This window comes from Chelonia mydas, chromosome 2 (genome assembly GCF_015237465.2).
Source record: "Chelonia mydas isolate rCheMyd1 chromosome 2, rCheMyd1.pri.v2, whole genome shotgun sequence".
NCBI lineage: Eukaryota > Metazoa > Chordata > Testudines > Cheloniidae > Chelonia > Chelonia mydas.
This window is the reverse complement of record NC_057850.1, coordinates 102733590-102752536: the sequence shown is the minus strand read 5'-3', so window position 1 is coordinate 102752536 and position 18947 is coordinate 102733590. Positions and strand designations below refer to the sequence as shown.

Below are 18947 nucleotides of genomic sequence, written 5' to 3'. Positions count from 1 at the left end.
GGAGGAAAATTTTCAAAGGCACAAAAGGAAGTTAAGTGCCCAGCTCCCACGGACTTTCCGAGGCAGTTAGATACCTAACAGCCCTTTGTATCTTTGAAAATCTCCCCCTATATCTAACTAGAAAGAAGAGTAAGGTTCCATTCCTGCAAATATGCATGTGCTTGACTTTAGTGTGGCTACTCATGGAAGTAAAGTTACAGACATGTTCAAGTGTTTACAAAATCAGGGACAGAATTATTGGCAAAAAAACTAGGAGCTGACTTTATTTGCTACTTTATGCCTTATAATTATATGTAGTAATTAGATTATTATCTCTCATTACAGTAAAGGTTTGGTTTTTTTATTTTGTTTTAGGAATTATACTTTAAGGTTCATGCCAATACCTATGAATGATGCTTCTCAAGCACTTAAAACAAACCCTGAAAAAACAGAGGAGGCGCTGCAAAAGGTATTACATATACAATTCACTCTCAGAAAAAATGAGTAATAACTTCATGCGGTTGTAAATTGGCTGAGTAAGAATTCTTTGCTAGATTCATTGAGTATTTCATTTACATGGACACGCATGAACATGTGGACAGGTTATGGTAATCAAGAATCATAACTGCATGGAAGGCTCTGTGTTCAAAATGATTCATTTGAACTGAGCCATAGACTGCAATGGCTTAATAACAACGAACCACAAAATAAGGAAATACTGATTAAACTGTGTGTGTGCGCACACGCGCACATGTATATGGTTAGAAATTGGCTCGTGTGTGTATTTCTGTGTATTTAGATGGTTTTGTGCATTTTATTGCTGTTGAAGCGCAGAGAGTACTCAGCACAGTACAAGACACAAAAGACAGAGAGGCTGTTGTGGAATGTAGACTCGTTTTTAATTTGATGGGTAGATATCAGCATATTTACTTGATGTGTTCACGTTACATAAACACCACACACACACACACACACACACACACACACACACACACCATCAAAAATTAATTTAACTGAAGTGATCTCTTGGATAAGGACTATGTTGGCAAAAATTTGTCTGTAGCTGTCCAAATCTCATGGATTATAGAACTCCCAACTTTTAATACAGTCAGTCATGCAAGCTCTAAAGGAGTCATCTTGTCTATCAGGAAAAAAAAACATGGTCTGCAACTTTTTAATGAGTTGGGTTTTTTTAAAATAAGGCTGGGGGCATAAAAACTCACAAAGCTGTGATTAAGTAATGTAAGTATGTGATCCTTACGAGCCAAAAACCTTGCCGTTAAGTGATCTTCAAATGGAAAAATACTGCTTTTTTTCCTTGATGATGTACATGGATGATCTGAGTTCTGCTTCTTTTTTAACACCTGAAGCATATGGGCTTATATCCATTATGTTAGACAGATTATAATATTTTCATAACAGTGGATATTCCTTTTATCAAGAAAAAGGGAGATCTTTTTAAAATCTATTGAAGCTCTTGGCCTTAATGTTATCTTGTGGCAATGAGTTCTACGGTTTACTTATGCACTATATATGAAGTATTTTCTTTTCTCAGTTTAACATTTATTCACAGGATATACAAGACCTCAGTTTGTTTGGCTTCTTTTGTTATTAAACAACTTTTCAGGCATTTTTTTTACACATCATGAAGAAACAAAAACAAAAAAAAAGTACAGTCATCTTTAAAGTAGATTTGGGTGAAATTTTTCAGGCCAATAGTTTATTTGTTGAAAAATGCTGTTTTAGTGGATCCAAAATTATTTGCAAATTTGACACAAATTCACGGAATAGTTTTGGCCCAAATATTTTTTGTGGGGACTTAGATGCCACCCACAAAGCAAAGGTGGTGGTGGCCAATTTATAAGTTTTAGCCCAGTGGTTAGAGCTCTCACCTGAGATACGGGAGATCCAGGTTCAGATGCCCCTTCTGCCTGATGTGGAGCAGGGATTTGAACTTGAGTCTCCCCCATTGGAGGAGAGTGCCCAAGTCACTGGGTGGGTCTCTCTCAATCTCCTGTTGAATCTATTTCACTTTGTATAAATAATTAGTTTTTGAAGCAGGGACTTGAACATGGGTTTCCCACCACCAGGCTAGAGTCATTTTGCTCTTTTTTCCTTGGCCCAGTGCCTATTCATGGTCATTCATAGTGGAATTTGGTTTCACCAAATCTGAACTTTTCTTTTCTTTTTCTTTTTTTTTTTCTTTCAGAACTGACAGTGAATTGAAAAATTAGTTATTGACCCATCTTTACTTTAAAGTGCACATTATCCTTTAAGTTGTCATTTGAGCTTTTCACAATAGCTTGAGTAGTTGTAAAAGAAATGTGTACAGTATCTTGTATGCATCTAATTTCTAGTATAGATCATCATGGTGTTAAAGACAATGTTTTAATGAGAGAGAAAAATGGTAGTTCATCCCCTTTAGACAACTTTCAAACATTAAATGTGTAAAAATGAATAATTGGCCATATCAAGAACACTTCATCGACAAAATGGGTAAAGAGCCCTCCAAATTTATTCAAAACACCAAGCCAAATTTTACAACTTACAGATGTTCTAAAGCAAACACCTAAAATGGGACATTTTAGTGGGCCAACAATTAAAGTCCAAATAGATATTTTAACGATTTGTAGCTTTGTTTTTTAAACAAAAAAATGCTCATGCACCAGGATGCTTGTTAGAAATTTTGTAACTTGATATCAGTGACTTTTATACAATACTGTAAAGCCGGGGTTTATCCTGGCACAGCTGACAGCCCTAGCTATGATAGCATAGAAGTGCTATTATAAAAATATGTAAGCAGTATTTGTTTTTTAAATTTTCTGCAAGTGTATTTGTTCTCACTTTTCACAATGGTGTTTTTTAGGTTTACCTGTCTGATGTGAAGATATGTTCTCACTTTGTTTCCTAGTTGCAGAGGACTACATAGAATATTTAAATATCACATGAAAAATGTTAGGTATATGTTGAGGTGGATCAAGGGTGTTAATTGTTTTATTTTTTGTTTATTTGCTCCTAATAGCTCTTAACTGTATAACTCTTCAAGGCCCCCAAATCAGCAACATACTTAAGTACATGCCTAACTTTAAATTAGTGAAAAATCCCATTTGAAGTCAGTGGGACTACTCACATGCTTAACTAACTTTCTGAATCAGCGCCTAGATAGTAAAAGTTCACTTGAAAGAGAGAAATATTGAAAGTGAAAGATGGGGAGAGTAAAAGCAGTATCCTAATCTGACTTTTACTTTTAGATAGAAAACTACTTGCTTCGTAATCATGAGACCAGAAAATACCTACAGGAGCAGGCGTACAGGCTGCAGCAGGGCATCGTCACCAGCACCACACAACAGGTGAGAGCCTTGTGCTTTGCCGATAGCTCTTCCTGTATTAAATGACTGCCTCTGGGCCAAATTGTTCTGTTTACACCGGCGTAACTGAAAGAAACATTTGGCTTTGACAGCCTGGTTGGTTTTCAAAAAAAGTTGTCACTGCCAAATTCTGCACTACGGAAGCTGCAGAAAGACCAAGTTTTTGCAGAAGCACCTATGTGCTACATGGACAGGTGCTGTGCAAAAGCCTAAATTGAGCAAGAAAGAGAGAGTGTGTCATGTTCTCTGCTGTGCCTCCAGGAGGTGCAGTACAGAAGATTCAGCCCTGGGGCAGTGAGGAAAAGGGTGACTTTAAGCTCCCTTTGTGCTCTCCAGCTTCTGGGCTGCTGCATGGGCTAAAAAGGCCCAGGTGTAACTTAGGAAGTTATGAGTGGTGCTCTAGTGCAACCGAAGCCAGGGTGGCTTTGATGGCAAATGCTATAACTCTGGCACCTCCCACCGTGGCATACCTCCTACACCAGAGCTTGCAGGAGGGCCGGCAAACGGGGTGTAGGGTGATCCTTGGCAGCCCAATACAGTGCCTGCCCCCGAGCAAGTCTTTCCTGGCTTCTTACAGGTTGTTTACATCCCCAGTACACCACCAGGGCAAGGTGGCAGAAGATGGATATGACAAAATGGCTTTTACTTTGAAACTGTCTTAGCCACTTGGTATTCCAGTGAAACTCCAAAGCAAATGGAGGAGCAGAGCAGCCTTATTCTAATCCTTAGTGTAACCAGTAAAACGATTGCCTCTCCTTATTTTCTCTTTACAATCTTTTTCTGACTTGTGATTCAGAAGTTTTTTCTTCTCGCTCCATTATATGACAAATCAAATGTGACAACATTGTATTATTAGAGCCTAAAACAATTTTCCACCCTCTTGACAGAGAAAATGATGCACAAGGATGTACTGGCATTAAAAACTGCAAAGGCAATGCCTTTTTATTTTATTTTAGTTGTCATTCATCTAGTCCATTAGCATCGTTTTCATGTAAATAATTTCCTGTGACATTGTTTAGATCTTTTTACAACTTAACCATTTCCCTTTTTTCCCCAGAATAAAAGCACACACACTCTTCAATATATATAAACGTGTGTAACTACGGAACCTCAAGGGAGTTCATCTTCACTATTTTTATGCTATATATAAATTACTCCTATATGGTATGTGATCAGGAGTGAATAATCTAGTTCATCCTGTGTCACTGCATGATTATTCCCCCAGTATATTCTCTGTTGATTTGTCCAGTCCAGTTTTTTTAATTATCCCAGCAATGGAATTTCCCCCCAGTCTAATAGTTATTTAGTTGTTTGTAAAGCCCTTTGAAGAGGAGAAGCACTATAGAGCAGCAAAGAAAGAAGGTGCTGTGGACGCACTGCTGTACTAGTTGCAGTTTGAAAAGTGTTGAATCTACAAATATTACATGATCAGGCATGTACTTGGTTGGGGTTTCAACATGTTAGGTGGATACCAATTTTAATGAATTCACTTAAACTCTCTGTATTGTCCATGTCCTTTTATACGTGCTTCCTGGCCACACCCCCGATTCCTTTAGTCACAAGTGACTGTTAAACAGAACATGTGGCTCATGCCTGCCAGGCATATTGGTCTGTCTTGCCCATCTCATAAAGGCACACCTACACTACCTTCCCACTCTGTGCTTGGAATATTTTGTATTGAAAACAAGTACTGAGCATGTGATTCAAATACATAAAGCTTGATATAGTGCTTTGTGAAAGATCTGGGGCAGCTTTCTGCTTTGGTAGCCACAGATCCCAAATGAGTATTCTTTGTGACTGAAAATATCTACTGTGCGAAAGAAATTCCCAATGCTTACACAGTAATGTTTTGTTCAGACAATAGAAATCATTGCTAGTGTTTGAACTGGTCATGGGGGAGCTTAGTGTTACTGTGTCCAAGTTCTTGGAACAATTCAGTAACCTTCACACCGAGTTTTATGGTTGGTCAGTAAGTTTTTGTGCCATGCCAAAAAAACAAAACAACCCCACCCCAACCCTGAAAAGATAACTTATAGCTGTGGGGAAAAACAAAATTAATAATAATTAATAATAAATAAATAATGTGGTGGTGGTTTGTTTGGACCTTTTTTACTATAGTAAGAAATATATGTAAATTTTTTAAACCAGGAACGTATGTACACACACAGGCTCTGATCATGCATTCCTAGTACTTTTGCATCCCAACAGCAATTCCCACCAGGTTCATTTTGATTTGGAATCTGGGCTGAATCCCACAAAGACTGATATTTAACTTTTTGTTTGTTCAGCATCACTTCTTTGCAATTTAACCCCTTATCTACTTTTACATCTGCTATTTCCTCTTCGTTTTTTTCTTTTGTTCTGAGTAGATGATTGACAGAATATGTGTTAAAGTGCAAGATCATCTCAACTCCTTAAGAAATTGTGGTGTGGATGCTGTACAGGAAGACCTGAAATCCGCAGAAAGGCTTATGCGGGATGCTAAGAACTCCAAAACAGTAAGCCCTGCTGAGCATTTAATATTTGGTTGTGCTGAGGAGGCTAGTATAAAAAGCTTTGTAAAAGAACTATAACCCTGATTCAGCAAAGCACTTAATTACATACAAAGTCCCTCTCTTTTTCCAGGGCTTATAATAATGTATCACATGAGAGTATTTTTCAGAGTATATGAACTGGTTATTATTTAAAAATGAACTTTCAATAAATATTTAAATGAATATAGTCATTTCTATCAGTTTGTTCAGGATTGAAGGTAGTTGGCTGAAAGCTAACTTTTAAAGTTGTTATATCTATCTTACAGCTATTACCAAATCTGTACCATCTTGGTGGAGCTTCTTGGGCAGGAGTGAATGACTCATTATCCAATCCGATACAGGAGACACTGGAATCCATGGCTGGGGAAGTCACGAGGGTTGTGGATGAACAACTTAAGGTCTGAATGTAGGGTTTTTTCTAATATACCTTGCATATACAAATGATAACGAAAGAGAGGTGTGCAATTGCATCACGATTTTCCATTGCTATTGTGAACAAAAGAGTATATCTCATGCACGTTATGAGAACTAGAAAACCCATCAAACTTCAGTTATATTCTTGATGTTGGTTTTGGCATATTATGTGCTTATTGCCTGGGTGGCTAATCACTAAGACATTTTTCTTAGTAAGAAGTACAAAATTCACTTAAATGTTTGGCACAGAAAGAAAAGGAGGAGGGATACACCGCCAGGTATTGGCACTTCCACCCTGTCTTGTGGTTTTGCCAGAGGAGAGCAACTTTTAGGTTGCAGCTGAGACTGTAGGAGAGTTATACTGAATGAGGGAATCTCCCAGGCACCCTAGAAAGCCCCTAGAAACTTTCTAGGATGTACTTGCCAGTCTGGGTGCCCCAATGGAGTGGAAGTTGTGAGCACCATGTGCTGAGAAGACTCTGCTGCTAGGGAAGATCTATCAGCAGAAACTTGGTCTGTAAATCAGTCCCACCAATTTCACTTCTGTCTTTTTGCTTGCATGTCTTTACCACAAGGCTTCCTTCTAGGAGCTCCCAGTCAGTTGCTGTCCATCTTTTCAAGGGGGATCCTTTTAAATGTTTCTTACCACACCTGCAATTCTTCAAATAGGAATTAATCCCCAATGATCCGCAATCACTCAGCTTCCCACCTGCTTAATCATTTGAAACTATATACCAGGTCCTGTGCTGTAGTTAAAGGAGCTGAGGAAGAGATGTGCATCCCACGTAGTTCATATGTTTAAAAAAAGAGATCTACATTAGATCCAGCAAAGGGACAAGGTGGAAGATTTTTTCAATTCTGTGAAGGAGCATTTGAAAAGTATAACAATGTTGTTAGGGGTGGGGAGGGATTAACCTGTTCATACCATACTCCTGTTCACCAGTAAGCAGCCAGGCTATGTTTGACTATATTTAAATTTATCAAAGAATCTGAAAATGCAGATTAGACTTCTGAGACAAAAATAAATGCTTTAGTCAGTGGGAATGTAATGAAGAACAGTAATAATAGCACATTACTAATTACTTTTCCTAAATTAAAAAAGTTAATGAGGAGGAAAATGTTGCGGATTATAGACTATTTTGTTCCCCTCTCCCCTTTATGCGTAATAAGGTGAGGATTCTATGTATCAGTTTTTATTTTAAATCTCTTTTTGCATAAGAGCTTGTAGAGGTGAAGCTAATCTCTCCACAGGGTTCTTGACTGTAGAGTTTCCAGGCTTAGTCATTGAAATATGCATAATCAGTTCTGTTCTCTGTGCAGGACTGATGCATTTAAGTAAGTCCTGTGCATTTTAAACAGCCTTGTCAAAGAAAAGCTACATTTAGAATTTCATTTACAGACGCATTGCTTGGTTGTATTGTGGCTTAAGATTGAGGCATTTATGTTTACACATCTTTAAAGCAAATGGCACTTTTTTAGGTCAAGTTTAGTATCCTTTTAGAATTACTTCTATTATTTGTATAGCACCAAGGGTCTGCTAGGTGCCTTATAGATAGCGACAAAGTGAAGTTCCTCTATATATACTTAGGTGTCATTCTTCCAGGTCAGGCTGAAGACTATTTTTTTTTCTTTAATTTGAGAAGGGGATTAATCTTTTTTTTGTTGTTGTTCTCTTGGATTGTTTCTGCTGGTTCAAGAACTCTCCTGCGGTTCACCATTTGTTTGTGAACCTAAATAGGAGGCTTATGTAAATCAGCCTTATTGGCATATTGTCCTCAGGACAGAAACTGTGCCAGAAATATTTTGGAGCTCTGGTTTTGACTTCAGTTCCCATAGCAATAAGAGCACACCTTTTCAGGAAGTAGCCAGTGGAAGCTGGAAAAGGTCACCAAAGAACCTTTGAACAAATGGGAAATGGGATTTTTCCCTGAAATGGAAGGTAGGGGAGGTGAAGGAAGGAGTGGAAGAAGAATAAGCAGCTTGAAGTTAGTGAGTCAGCCAGGGAAATCACAGCTGAGTTAGAAATCACAGCTGAGTTCCTAGAAAATACTTTGCAAGTTCCTGCAGAGTATCACTGCCAGGCAAAGTCACCTGCTGATGTAAGGAACCCAACGGTTCTTTTTTCAGCCAATGAAGACCTCAGGCAAGACATAAGATCCTGAAGCAAGAGAAGAGACTCTTATATGGCCCAGGGGACTGCTTCATCCAATCCTCCTCAGAAACACCTGTCTCATAGATTTTAAGACCAGAAGAGACCTTATCTTAATTTTAGTAAGGCTTTTGATGCAATCCTGCATGACATTCTCATAAGCAAACTAGGGAAGTGGGGTCTAGATGAAATTATTATAAGGTAGGTGTACAACGAAAGGAGTAGTTATCAATGGTTCGCTGTCAGACTGGGAGAGCATATCTAGTAGGGTACCGCAAGAGTCAATCCTGGCTCTGGTACAATTCAGTATTTTCATTAATGATTTGTATAATGGCGTGGAGTATATGCTTTTAAAATTTTCAGATGACATCAAGCTGGGATGGGTTGCAAGCACTTTCGAGGACCGGATTACAATTCAAAGTGACTGTGGCAGACTAGAGAATTGGTCTGAATTAAACAAGATGAAATTCAATATAGACAAGTGCAAAGTACTTCACTTAGGAAGGAAAAATCAAATCAACTACAAAATGGGGAATAACTGGCTAGGTGGTAGTACTGCTGAAAAAGGATCTGGGAGTTAAAGTGGATCACAAATTGAATATGAGTCAACAATGTGATGCAGCTGCAAAAAGGCTAATATGATTCTGAGGTGTATTAACAGGATTGTTGTATGTAAGCCATGGGAGGGAATTGTTCCACTCTCCTAGGCACTCGTGAGGCTCAGCTGGAGTACTGTGTCCAGTTCTGGGCACCACACTTTAGGAAAGATGTAGAAAAATTGAAGGAGTGTAGAGGGATATGATGGTATTGCCAGGCCCAAACATTCGCAAGTCTTGAGTCAGGCCTCAAAAATCATGGGATTGGCTTACAAATCACGATATGGGTAGGTAGATAGATGCGCACACACACACACTTATGTATATAAGTTTTTAATTTATTTCTGTCTCCTGGCTTTGGAGATTTTAGTGTTCACATTTTCTAGCTTTTCTCTGCAACCATGAGGGCTAGAAACTTTCTTTTTTTTATTTTTATTTTTTTTTAATGAAAGTTGAGTTTCTCATGTGTAATCACTTGATTCCAGGACCTGAGCCTTAAGAAAAACAGCTAATTTATTGAGACGTGATAAAATTGCAAGCACTAGCGACAGTGGGGATCAGTCCACACATGTCTGGCTTTGCTCTCAGGCCACATGGAAGGAAGACTCTTCTAAACACCAACAGGGAAGCACAAAAGCCCTTATTTGTTTAAAAAAAAAAAAAAAGATTTAAAAAATTGGGCATAGGTTTTAAAAAGTGCTTTCTCTGAAAATAATTTTTTTTTAAAAGGTCAAGCTTTAATTTATATGTCAACTGGAATATTTATATGTATTGTAATTGAAATCAATATATTTGAAAATGTGGAAAAACATCAAAAATATTTAATAAATTTCATTTGGCATTCTGTTGTTTAACAGTGTGATTCAAAATTATTAATCACAATTTTTTTAATCGCAGTTAATTTTTTTGAGCTAATCACGTGATTTAACTGTGATTAATCAAGAGCCCTAGTGTGTGTGTGTGCGCGCCTATGTATATATATTACAAATTAATTGTGATTAATCACACTGTTAAACAATAGAATACCAATTTAAATTTATTAAATATTTTTGGATGTTTTTCCACATTTTCAAATATATTGATTTCCGTTGCAACACAGAATACAAAGTGTACAGTACTCACTTTATATTATTATTTTTGATTACAAATATTTGCACTGTAAAAATGATAAACAAATAGTATTTTTCAGTTCACCTCATACAAGTACTGAAGTGCAATCTCTTTATCGTGAAAGTGCAACTTACAAATGTAGAATTTTAGTTTTTACATAACTGCACTCAAAAATAAAACAATGTAAAACTTTAGCGCCTGCAAGCCCACTCAGTCCTACTTATTATTCAGCCAATCACTAAGACAAACAAGTTTCTTGACATTTACGGGACGCAATGCTGCCTGCTTCTTATGTAAATGTCACCTGAAAGTGAGAACATACAATTCTCCCCCAAGGAGTTCAGTCACAAATTTAATTAACCTTTTTTTTTAACAGGCGTGATCAGCATGTTCTCTGGAAGGGTGGTTGAAGCATGAAGGGGCATGTGAATCTTTAACATGGCACATAAATATCTTGCAATGCCGGCTACAACAGTGCCATGCAAACGCCTTTTCTCACTTTCAGGTGACATTGTGAACAAGTAGTGGGCAGCATTATCTCCTGCAAATATAAGCAAACTTGTTTGTCTGAGCGATTGGCTGAACAAGAAGTAGGGCTGAGTGGACTTGTAGACTCTAAAGTTTTACATTGTTTTATTTTTGAGTGCAGTTATTTTTTTGTACATAATTCTATATTTGTAAGTTCAATTTTCATGATCAATATATTGCACTACAGTACTTGTATTCGGTGAATTGAAAAATGCTATTTCTTTTGTGTTTTACAGTGCAAATATTTGTAATCAAAAATAATATAAAGTGAGCATTGTGAGCATTGTACACTTTGTATTCTTTGTGGTAATTGAAATCAATATATTTTAAAATGTAGAAAACATCCAAAAATATTTAAATAAATTTAAATTAATTTTTTTAATCGTGTGATGAATTTTTTTAATCGCTTGACAGCCCTAATATATATATATATATGTGTGTGTGTGTGTGTATTGGATATTCTTGCCGGTAGATTCCTGCTCGCCTCTCAGGCAATGTACCTCTGCCTATTTCTGAAATAGGAAATAGTTCACAGTTATCGCCATCCCCATCTGAGGAGACTCTGGACACCTTTTAAACAAGGAGGGTAGGACTGCGAAAGAAAACTGTGATTCAGAGCACAGATTAGCTGACCGTTGGAGGGTTTATTAGACTTCTTCAACAGAGTTTTCTTTTGCTTCTTAAAAATGCAGAGGTAGTGCTGAGTGTGCAATGGGAACAGATGCATTGTTCTGGTAATTAACCAAATATAGTTTTCTCTAGTTATAACTTTTATATTTACAAAAAAAATGTGTTTGGTTATCAAATCAGGCAAGTTGTTCCTCTCAGTTTTGTTCTGTAAATGCTTTTAAGATGTGTAAGCATACACAGTGCTGTGATCTCTCCTTCAACTAAAGCAATGCTGTGGAATTTCTGAGGGAGTGTTTATTGTTTTCTCTCACTTTGTGCTACAGGCGCTGCTTGAGTCTATGGTGGACGCAGCTGAGAATCTTTGCCCAAATGTGATGAAGAAGACCCACATTCGGCAAGACCTGATTGAGGCCAGCACCGAGAAGATTTCCATTCCACGTACCTTTGTTAAAAATGTGCTCTTGGAGCAGTCTGGAATTGATATCCTCAATAAAATTAGGTATGTTAAAAGCACTATGAAACCTGTCCATAAATACTCAGAAGATGGTTAAAGACCATGTGTTGAGTTGTCTTTCTGTGTTGCTTGTGTATATGTATATCAGTATGTTTCCTGAACATTCCCACGTAAGAATTCATATAGAAACTGGTATGTCACCCTACAGGCCAATCGGCGTGGTCCAGGAAGTGCAAATATTTAGGTTTCTACAACAAAGTTAGTTGGATCATGTAGCACATATCTAGTATTTGGTATGCCTATTTTCCTTCTTATTTCTGTGGCTTTAAATGACACAATCAACATAAAAATCATATGTCTGAAATATGTTATCTACTGTTGTTACTGCTAACGCCTAAAGTTACTATAACTGAAGGAAATTAGAAGATAACAAATACTATTGGCCACTTTACCACTTTATTTTGTGCATTTGATGGCATATTGTGTGTTGCTGGTTTTGCTGTTCTCCCTATTTAATCGGAAGACACTGTAACCCTTTTATGTGGGGGGGAGTTTTGCACAGCAACAAGGATCAGACAAACACATTTAAACATTTGAAAATAGGATATTCAAGCCACTAAAATTGGAAGGGGAATGCAGAGGCAGTATAGCACTTTAAACTACTTGTAATTAATTATTTCTGAAAGATGAGATTCCAAGCTAGTTTTATAATATTTTTCTTTCTTTATTAAATTTACACCAGAGCATATACAAGATGTACTATATGGTCAAGTTCAGGAGGTAGGAAACTTAAAACTTTATGGTTGCTATCATTTTGATGGAGATAATTTTCTGCTAGGCAGGGTTAATAGCAAAAGCATGTCATTTTGCATTGTAATGGTTGTATCTTTGCAATGGGAAAAGAGAAATTTATTTGTAAAGCATTAAAACTTAGGTATGTGAGCTTTTCAGAACACAGTAAAATTTCAATACCCATGGCTAAACAAGTGTATTTAGATTTTGTTTTTAAATGGGAAGCGTGCGCTTTTTTCCCCATTACTCTTGTCAAGTTCAAGAGTAGATGAATGAAACTTCTCTCTCTTTTGATCCTCCCTCCCTTCTCACATTTAAAAAACAAAACAAAATGACCTTTGCTTTGAGACCAATCGTGGAAATTTTCAGCCCCACAAGGAAATGTCATAAAAGGTTATAAGCAGCTGAAAACATAGATATTGCAGAGTTAGCTACACCTTCTGATACTAATGAAGGCCATAAAAGGACTTTTTTAGAGTCACAAGTTGTAAATAGTTGTGGGGGTTTTCAAGCATATCAGCCATATGTTCTTCTACGTTATATTATTAACACTATGCACCAATATAATACAAGGCAGTCCCATCTAATGGGTCGGAAGACATACAGACCAATTCTCCTCTCGTTGTTTTCTTACCAGAAACTCTTATTATGGGATTGGATTCTCAAAAGGAGTTTATGGGAGCTCAGAATCGAACTTCATTGCATTATAATAGGAGTTGGGTGCCGCATTCCCAGAGGCTCCTTTGAAAATACCGGGCACATTTAGGTTCCATTATTATGTCACTGCTATCTGTTGCTATTATTGCTTGTACATATTGCACACAAAGAGAAAGGGAACATAGCTTTGTGTGTTAACTTAAACTGTTTTGTGGGTTGATACCGATTTATGCAATTAGGAAAAGATCACAAAGCCAAGAGCCAAACCGTCTACTAAAGCAAGCAAAGTCTTTGTTGGGACACTTGTCTTTGTCTTTGTTTATGCTAAGGCCTAGCTTGCACTTAAAAAGTTTTACTCATATAACTATGTCAGTTGGGGAGAAGGGGTGATTTTTAAAAAAAAATTTTTAAGTTGACATAATTATGCCAGTAAAAACCCTGGTGTAGATGCAGCTATACTGTTGTAAGGCACTTTATACTGGTTTAACTTATTTTCTTTTGCCGAACCAGAATAAGCCATATTAGAATAAGCATTTTTATGAGAGTTAAACTGCATCCTCACGATGGAGTGGGATGTGTGTTAACGCTTTAACTATGCTGACACAGTTAAAGCGATACAATTTTTAAGTGTAAACAAGACAGGACAAAAGCAACCAGAAAACATTTTTTAATCTATTTATTCATTTAGGAAGTTTGACAGGTTTACAAATCGTTGCCATGTTACCATATCAGAAACCAAGTTGTAATCATTACAACCGTGAGCTTTTGTTACAGAAATATTATACAGTAAATATAGTAATCTCTCTATTTAATAAGGTATTACTATATTGTAAAAATGAGCCTCGGCCATGCCAGAAAACAAATTCAGTCACAATAGAAAGTTTGTATTTATTCCTCCCTGTGAGATTTCTTCTTGCAAATAAGGAAGAAAATAAAGGGGTTAGAGATAAATAAATCCTTGCTGCAGCCAATTTTAAATTCTGCATTTTGTGAGAAGTTTAACCTAGGGAAATTCTGACTCAAGGCATCAAAGGGTTAACCATTTAATATCTTCAAAAGGGCCACTGTACATCTTTTGCCTACAGCATGTTGGTTGGTTACCTAGAGTTTGTTTCAAGATTTGGCTCCATGAATTAGTATAATTCTGGAGACTTCTGCACTCTGGGAATACTTACTACTACTAACATCAGAACAAATAGTGAAACATTTCTCTGTGTGTAGACGTAATAGTCACCATCTAAAGATGTGTGATGACAGTCAAAGCTGAAAAAAAAGTTTCATTTCCATGAAAAGAGAGTGGTAAACCGCAACACCAAGTACAAATCTAATGTAATGTTGGTTTCTGTAGGCTTGTCTTCACTGCAGTGTTAGCCTGAGGTATAGCAAGCCCACAACCCAACTCCCATCCACAAACACACATTTCTAAGTCAAATAAGTGGTGTGTTAAATTCTTGTTAGCTGGCCCAATGCTGGGAGGAGCGGGTGGTTTTGAAGCTGAGGTGATGCTGGCACACAAGCTAGTAATGGATTGGGGATACCACTGCAAGCTGCAGCTCAAGTGAGCTCAACTGCTAATCCAATCAGTGTGCTAATCAAGTCACTCTGTGGGTATATCTACACTGCAGCTGCGAGTGAGTTTCCCAACGCAGGCGAACAGACTCACACTAGAGGGGCTTGAGCTAGCGTGCTAAAACTAGCAGTGTGGACTACTACTGGCTCCTACGGAGACTCAGCCTAGCCACCTGAGCTCAGACCCAGAGTGTCAGGTGGGCGTGAGAGTCTGAGCTGCCATCGGAGCCACAGTGTCTACAGTACTATATTTAGTGTGGTAGCTTGAGCTGTGCTAGCTCAAGTCTGTCTACCTGAGCAGGGAGGCTCATTCCCAGCTGCAGGATTAACAAACCATGTGTGACTTGAGTGTGTTTTTGCAGCGTGGCTGCTCTAACTAGAGCTAAGCGTGCCCGAATGGAGTAACTAGAGTATAGTAACTCGTACTTGTTGCAGTGAAGGGGCAAGCCCAGTGTATACAGTGCTGACGTGTTAAATCTATCAGTGAGTCTGTGTTCCATACGTGCTTGTTGAATGCTAAATACATGGGACTGGCTGAAACAAAATTTGTAAGGCAGGAACTAGTTATTTAAAGCAAAAGCACAAACAATTTGCATCCCAGGAATGGTAATGGCAGGTTGCAGAAACAATACAGTTTCCATTTAGCTGACAGAAGGGTACAAAAAGGAGACAGGGCAATGTGTATAGAACTAATTGTTAGGTAAAACAAGCCTTAAACAGGTAAGACTGTCTGAATTCACTCCAGAACAGATTTGTCTTCTCTAACATCAACGCATGTATTTGTAAGCAAATCTGACCATATAGTTGTTATTAAGTTGTCCCTTAGCCAGATGTTTTTGTTTCTGCCATTAGAAAAATGTTAGAAGCAGGTTGAAAATGGTCCAGGAGTTCTTGTGTGTATTGCAGGATCTGAGAGTTATTTCTGAAGGGTTCAGTCCTTCTACTTGCACCTTCTTGTGTTTCATTCTCAAAGACAGTGGCAGACTCACAGATAATCTTCACACCCATAGAGCTTGTGCTGTAAGGGATGGCAAAGTTCTCTTGTGTGAATTGAAAGTTACTCTGTTCCCATTTTCAATGTTCACACAGCGAAGTGAAGCTGACTGTGGCGTCTTTCCTGTCTGACCGAATTGTGGATGAAATCCTGGATGCACTTTCACATTGCCATCATAAACTGGTGAGTGTTTGCACCAGTCTGAGTAGTTCAGGGTATCTTACCCCTACCACAGCATTCATGACTTGTTCACTTTCTTCTTCTCACAGCTGCATTTCTAAATCTGCCTAATTTTCATCAGCAGCGTCATTTGAAACATGGTCATAAGGTGAGTAGTCCTGGTTTAAGGAGAAAACAGCCACAGAAGAAGCTGCATTATTTAGCTGCCTTACTATCTCTTGTATGAATTATCACATCTGAAACCAAAAATGGCTTTGCAAGAACATATATTCACTAGTTAAGGAGACAACTACTGGCTGTCGCAGTGAGACATTAGGCATTGCGATTGAAATAAAGTCAGATTTCGTTCTGTAGGAGACTGTGGAGCAAGCTGTAGAGACCTTACTTCCCAAACTGGTGCATATTCTGAGGCTACTTCAGAAATGTGAGGTCTTAGACTGGAAGATGTATCTATGTAGAAGATAAAATGTTCAGCTATTTACTGGAAGACGTTCTGCTGTCAACCACTTAACTGTAGATGTACCTGCTTCCTGAAGATTAGAGAAGAAATACTGCTGTAGGTCTACAGATCAGTTTATGGGCTCCTGTACGTTAAATGTTGTTTTTAGAGGAGGGGGAATTAGATTATTAGACTCAGACCCAAGTTTGATGAGGGTGGGAGGAGCTAATGCTGGATTGCACAGAGCTATATAAAAAGACTGGCAGCAATAGCAAAAAAAAACCAAATTTCCAAAATTTTCCCAAAGTTCCACTGTGAGTCAACATTCCAAGCGTAGGAGCAGTATTGGCAGCATTGTCAATATAAGACAGATTTGTTTTACTATTATTGGTGCTCCTGCTGTTATGAAATGCTTCCTTTGTAGATCAAAGTATAAAGCTATTGAATGCACAGACATTTGAAGAAACACAGTAGTTCCACCTAGGAACTATCCAGTTAGATCTGTGTCTACCTTGTTTTCTATATCACTGGCATGTTAAGTACCCTGGAGAGAGAGAATTTCATTAAAAACATTAATTTTAAGGCTTATTAAATATGCAACAAATTTTACATGTAGGGGAAATTTTATACCAAGTATAATTAAAAACAGCTGAGGATTCATGTAGAGTCCTTTCTGAGATTATGAAAGGCTAGTCTCAAACAGAAACTTTTGTTTCAAGTGTGAATGCTTTAGGAACAAGCAAATTCAAATTGCCCTAAACCATATTAAGCCCAAGGTCAACCTATCTCCCATTCTATGTTGGAGCTTTAAAATCATACACAATATTAAGTGTAGCGTCACATTTCATTTTACATTGCAACCAGGTCTCTGATTATGGTATTTAGTGGGCATACAACACAATGTCACAATTTTTTTACCACTTGCTGGCCACTATTTTGGGCCAGCCTGGCAGCAACTGACTCTGTTGCATCAGTGACCAATCAGAGATCTTTACTGCCAAATTCAAACATCAGCAGCATCCTGAAAGTTCTTCTAAGCCCAAGGCAGGATCCAGAGAAAGAAGCACAAGAGAGAGATCTGATTTCTTACCAGACTGTTGCCCCAAGGAGGACTGTTACTGCAACCCCAAAGGGGCCAAAGTCACCACTACTGCATGAAGACTGTCTGTTTAGAAAATAACCAGCAACAACTCTTGGCTGGGTTGAATTGAGAAGCAGGAGGAGGACCACAGCAGAAATCCCAGACCTGAGACCAGCTCCCTGCCAGATAAACCCAACAAAAGATCTTGGAACAGAAAAAAGCCCCTAAATCTGAACTGAAGAGACCCTGACTGGAGAGAAGCCAGCAGACACCAATTAGAGGAACCCAAGGAGACTGCAAACAGGATGGGAATGATTTCTATTCCACAGCTGAACGTGAAAGAAGATTCAGCAACATCAGTGACAGCATGCATACTGCTCACTGCAGCCTCTCAGTTCCCAGATGGAACTGAGATGTTTGTGAACATTGTTGGGCCATCAGTCAGAAAGCTTGGTCCAGAAAAATATATTGGATCAGTTCTTCTGAGTGGGAAAAGATGCCACTGTATGCAAAGCACACAGAAAAAGACAATCATAAAAAAACCTATGCGATCAACTGGTGGGTACATTTTGGTAGAGTGTACCCACACAGTTTCAATTCTGACCCTGGACTGAAATTGGGTTCAGTGTTCTCCCTTCACACCATCCTCTTCTTCTCATGCTTCCCCTATGAATGTGCTCACAATCTTTAAAATACTAACTTTAGATATTTTCTATTGACAGCTCATCATAAGGCGAATCCAAAATAAGATCCTGTATTGACAAACATCTTAAACTGATACAAGTAATATAAACCACAGAGGTGTAATGGATACTTTTCTCCTATTATACCCTTTGTCAGTGTTAACATTAGCAGGGAACATTTTCAGGTCAACATTCTAAGCATTATGTTTCATATATTTTAAGGCCAAAAGCGACAATTAGATCACCTAGACTGACCTGCTGTATTTCAGAGATCATTACCCCTGTACTGAGCCCAATGATTTGTGTTGCACTAAAGCATATCTTCCAGAAAGGCATTCAGTCTTGACTTGAAGACATCAAGAAATGGAGAATCCACCACTAGCCTTGGTAGTTTTTTCCAGTGCTTAATTACACCCACCATTAAAAATTTGTGCCTAATTTGAATTTGTCTGACTTCAGTTTCCAGCCATTGGATCTTGTTATGCCTTTCTCTGTAAAACTAAAAAGCCCTTTAAAACGCAGTATTTTCTCCCCATTAAGGTACTTTTTTCCATCTTCTTTTAGATAAAATAAACAGACTGAGCTGATAAGGCTGTGTCTATACTACAGAGCCCATGCCAGTATAGTCCCCTAACATAGATGCCGCTTACACTGTCAGAAGGAGTTTTTCTGCCAATGTAGGAACATCACCTCCCCAAACAAAGTTAGCTATATTGATAGAAGCATTCTTCTGTAAGCACAGGTGCATCTACACTGTAGGTTTCACACTCCTGATCAATATAGCTATCCT

General features: G+C 38.1%; 1 protein-coding gene across 7 annotated transcripts in view; it reads left to right on the top strand.

Moving 5' to 3' along the window:
• The window catches only part of CARMIL1 (capping protein regulator and myosin 1 linker 1), a 255236-nt gene that overhangs the window by 175063 nt on the left and 61226 nt on the right, over positions 1-18947 (top strand). For all 7 annotated transcript variants that reach the window (XM_037893029.2, XM_037893030.2, XM_037893031.2 and 4 more), the window contains 6 exons: positions 355-448; positions 3231-3329; positions 5717-5845; positions 6148-6279; positions 11632-11807; positions 15870-15957. In XM_037893029.2, the coding sequence (XP_037748957.1) occupies positions 355-448; positions 3231-3329; positions 5717-5845; positions 6148-6279; positions 11632-11807; positions 15870-15957 (718 nt within the window). The remainder of the gene's footprint in view (positions 1-354; positions 449-3230; positions 3330-5716; positions 5846-6147; positions 6280-11631; positions 11808-15869; positions 15958-18947) is intronic.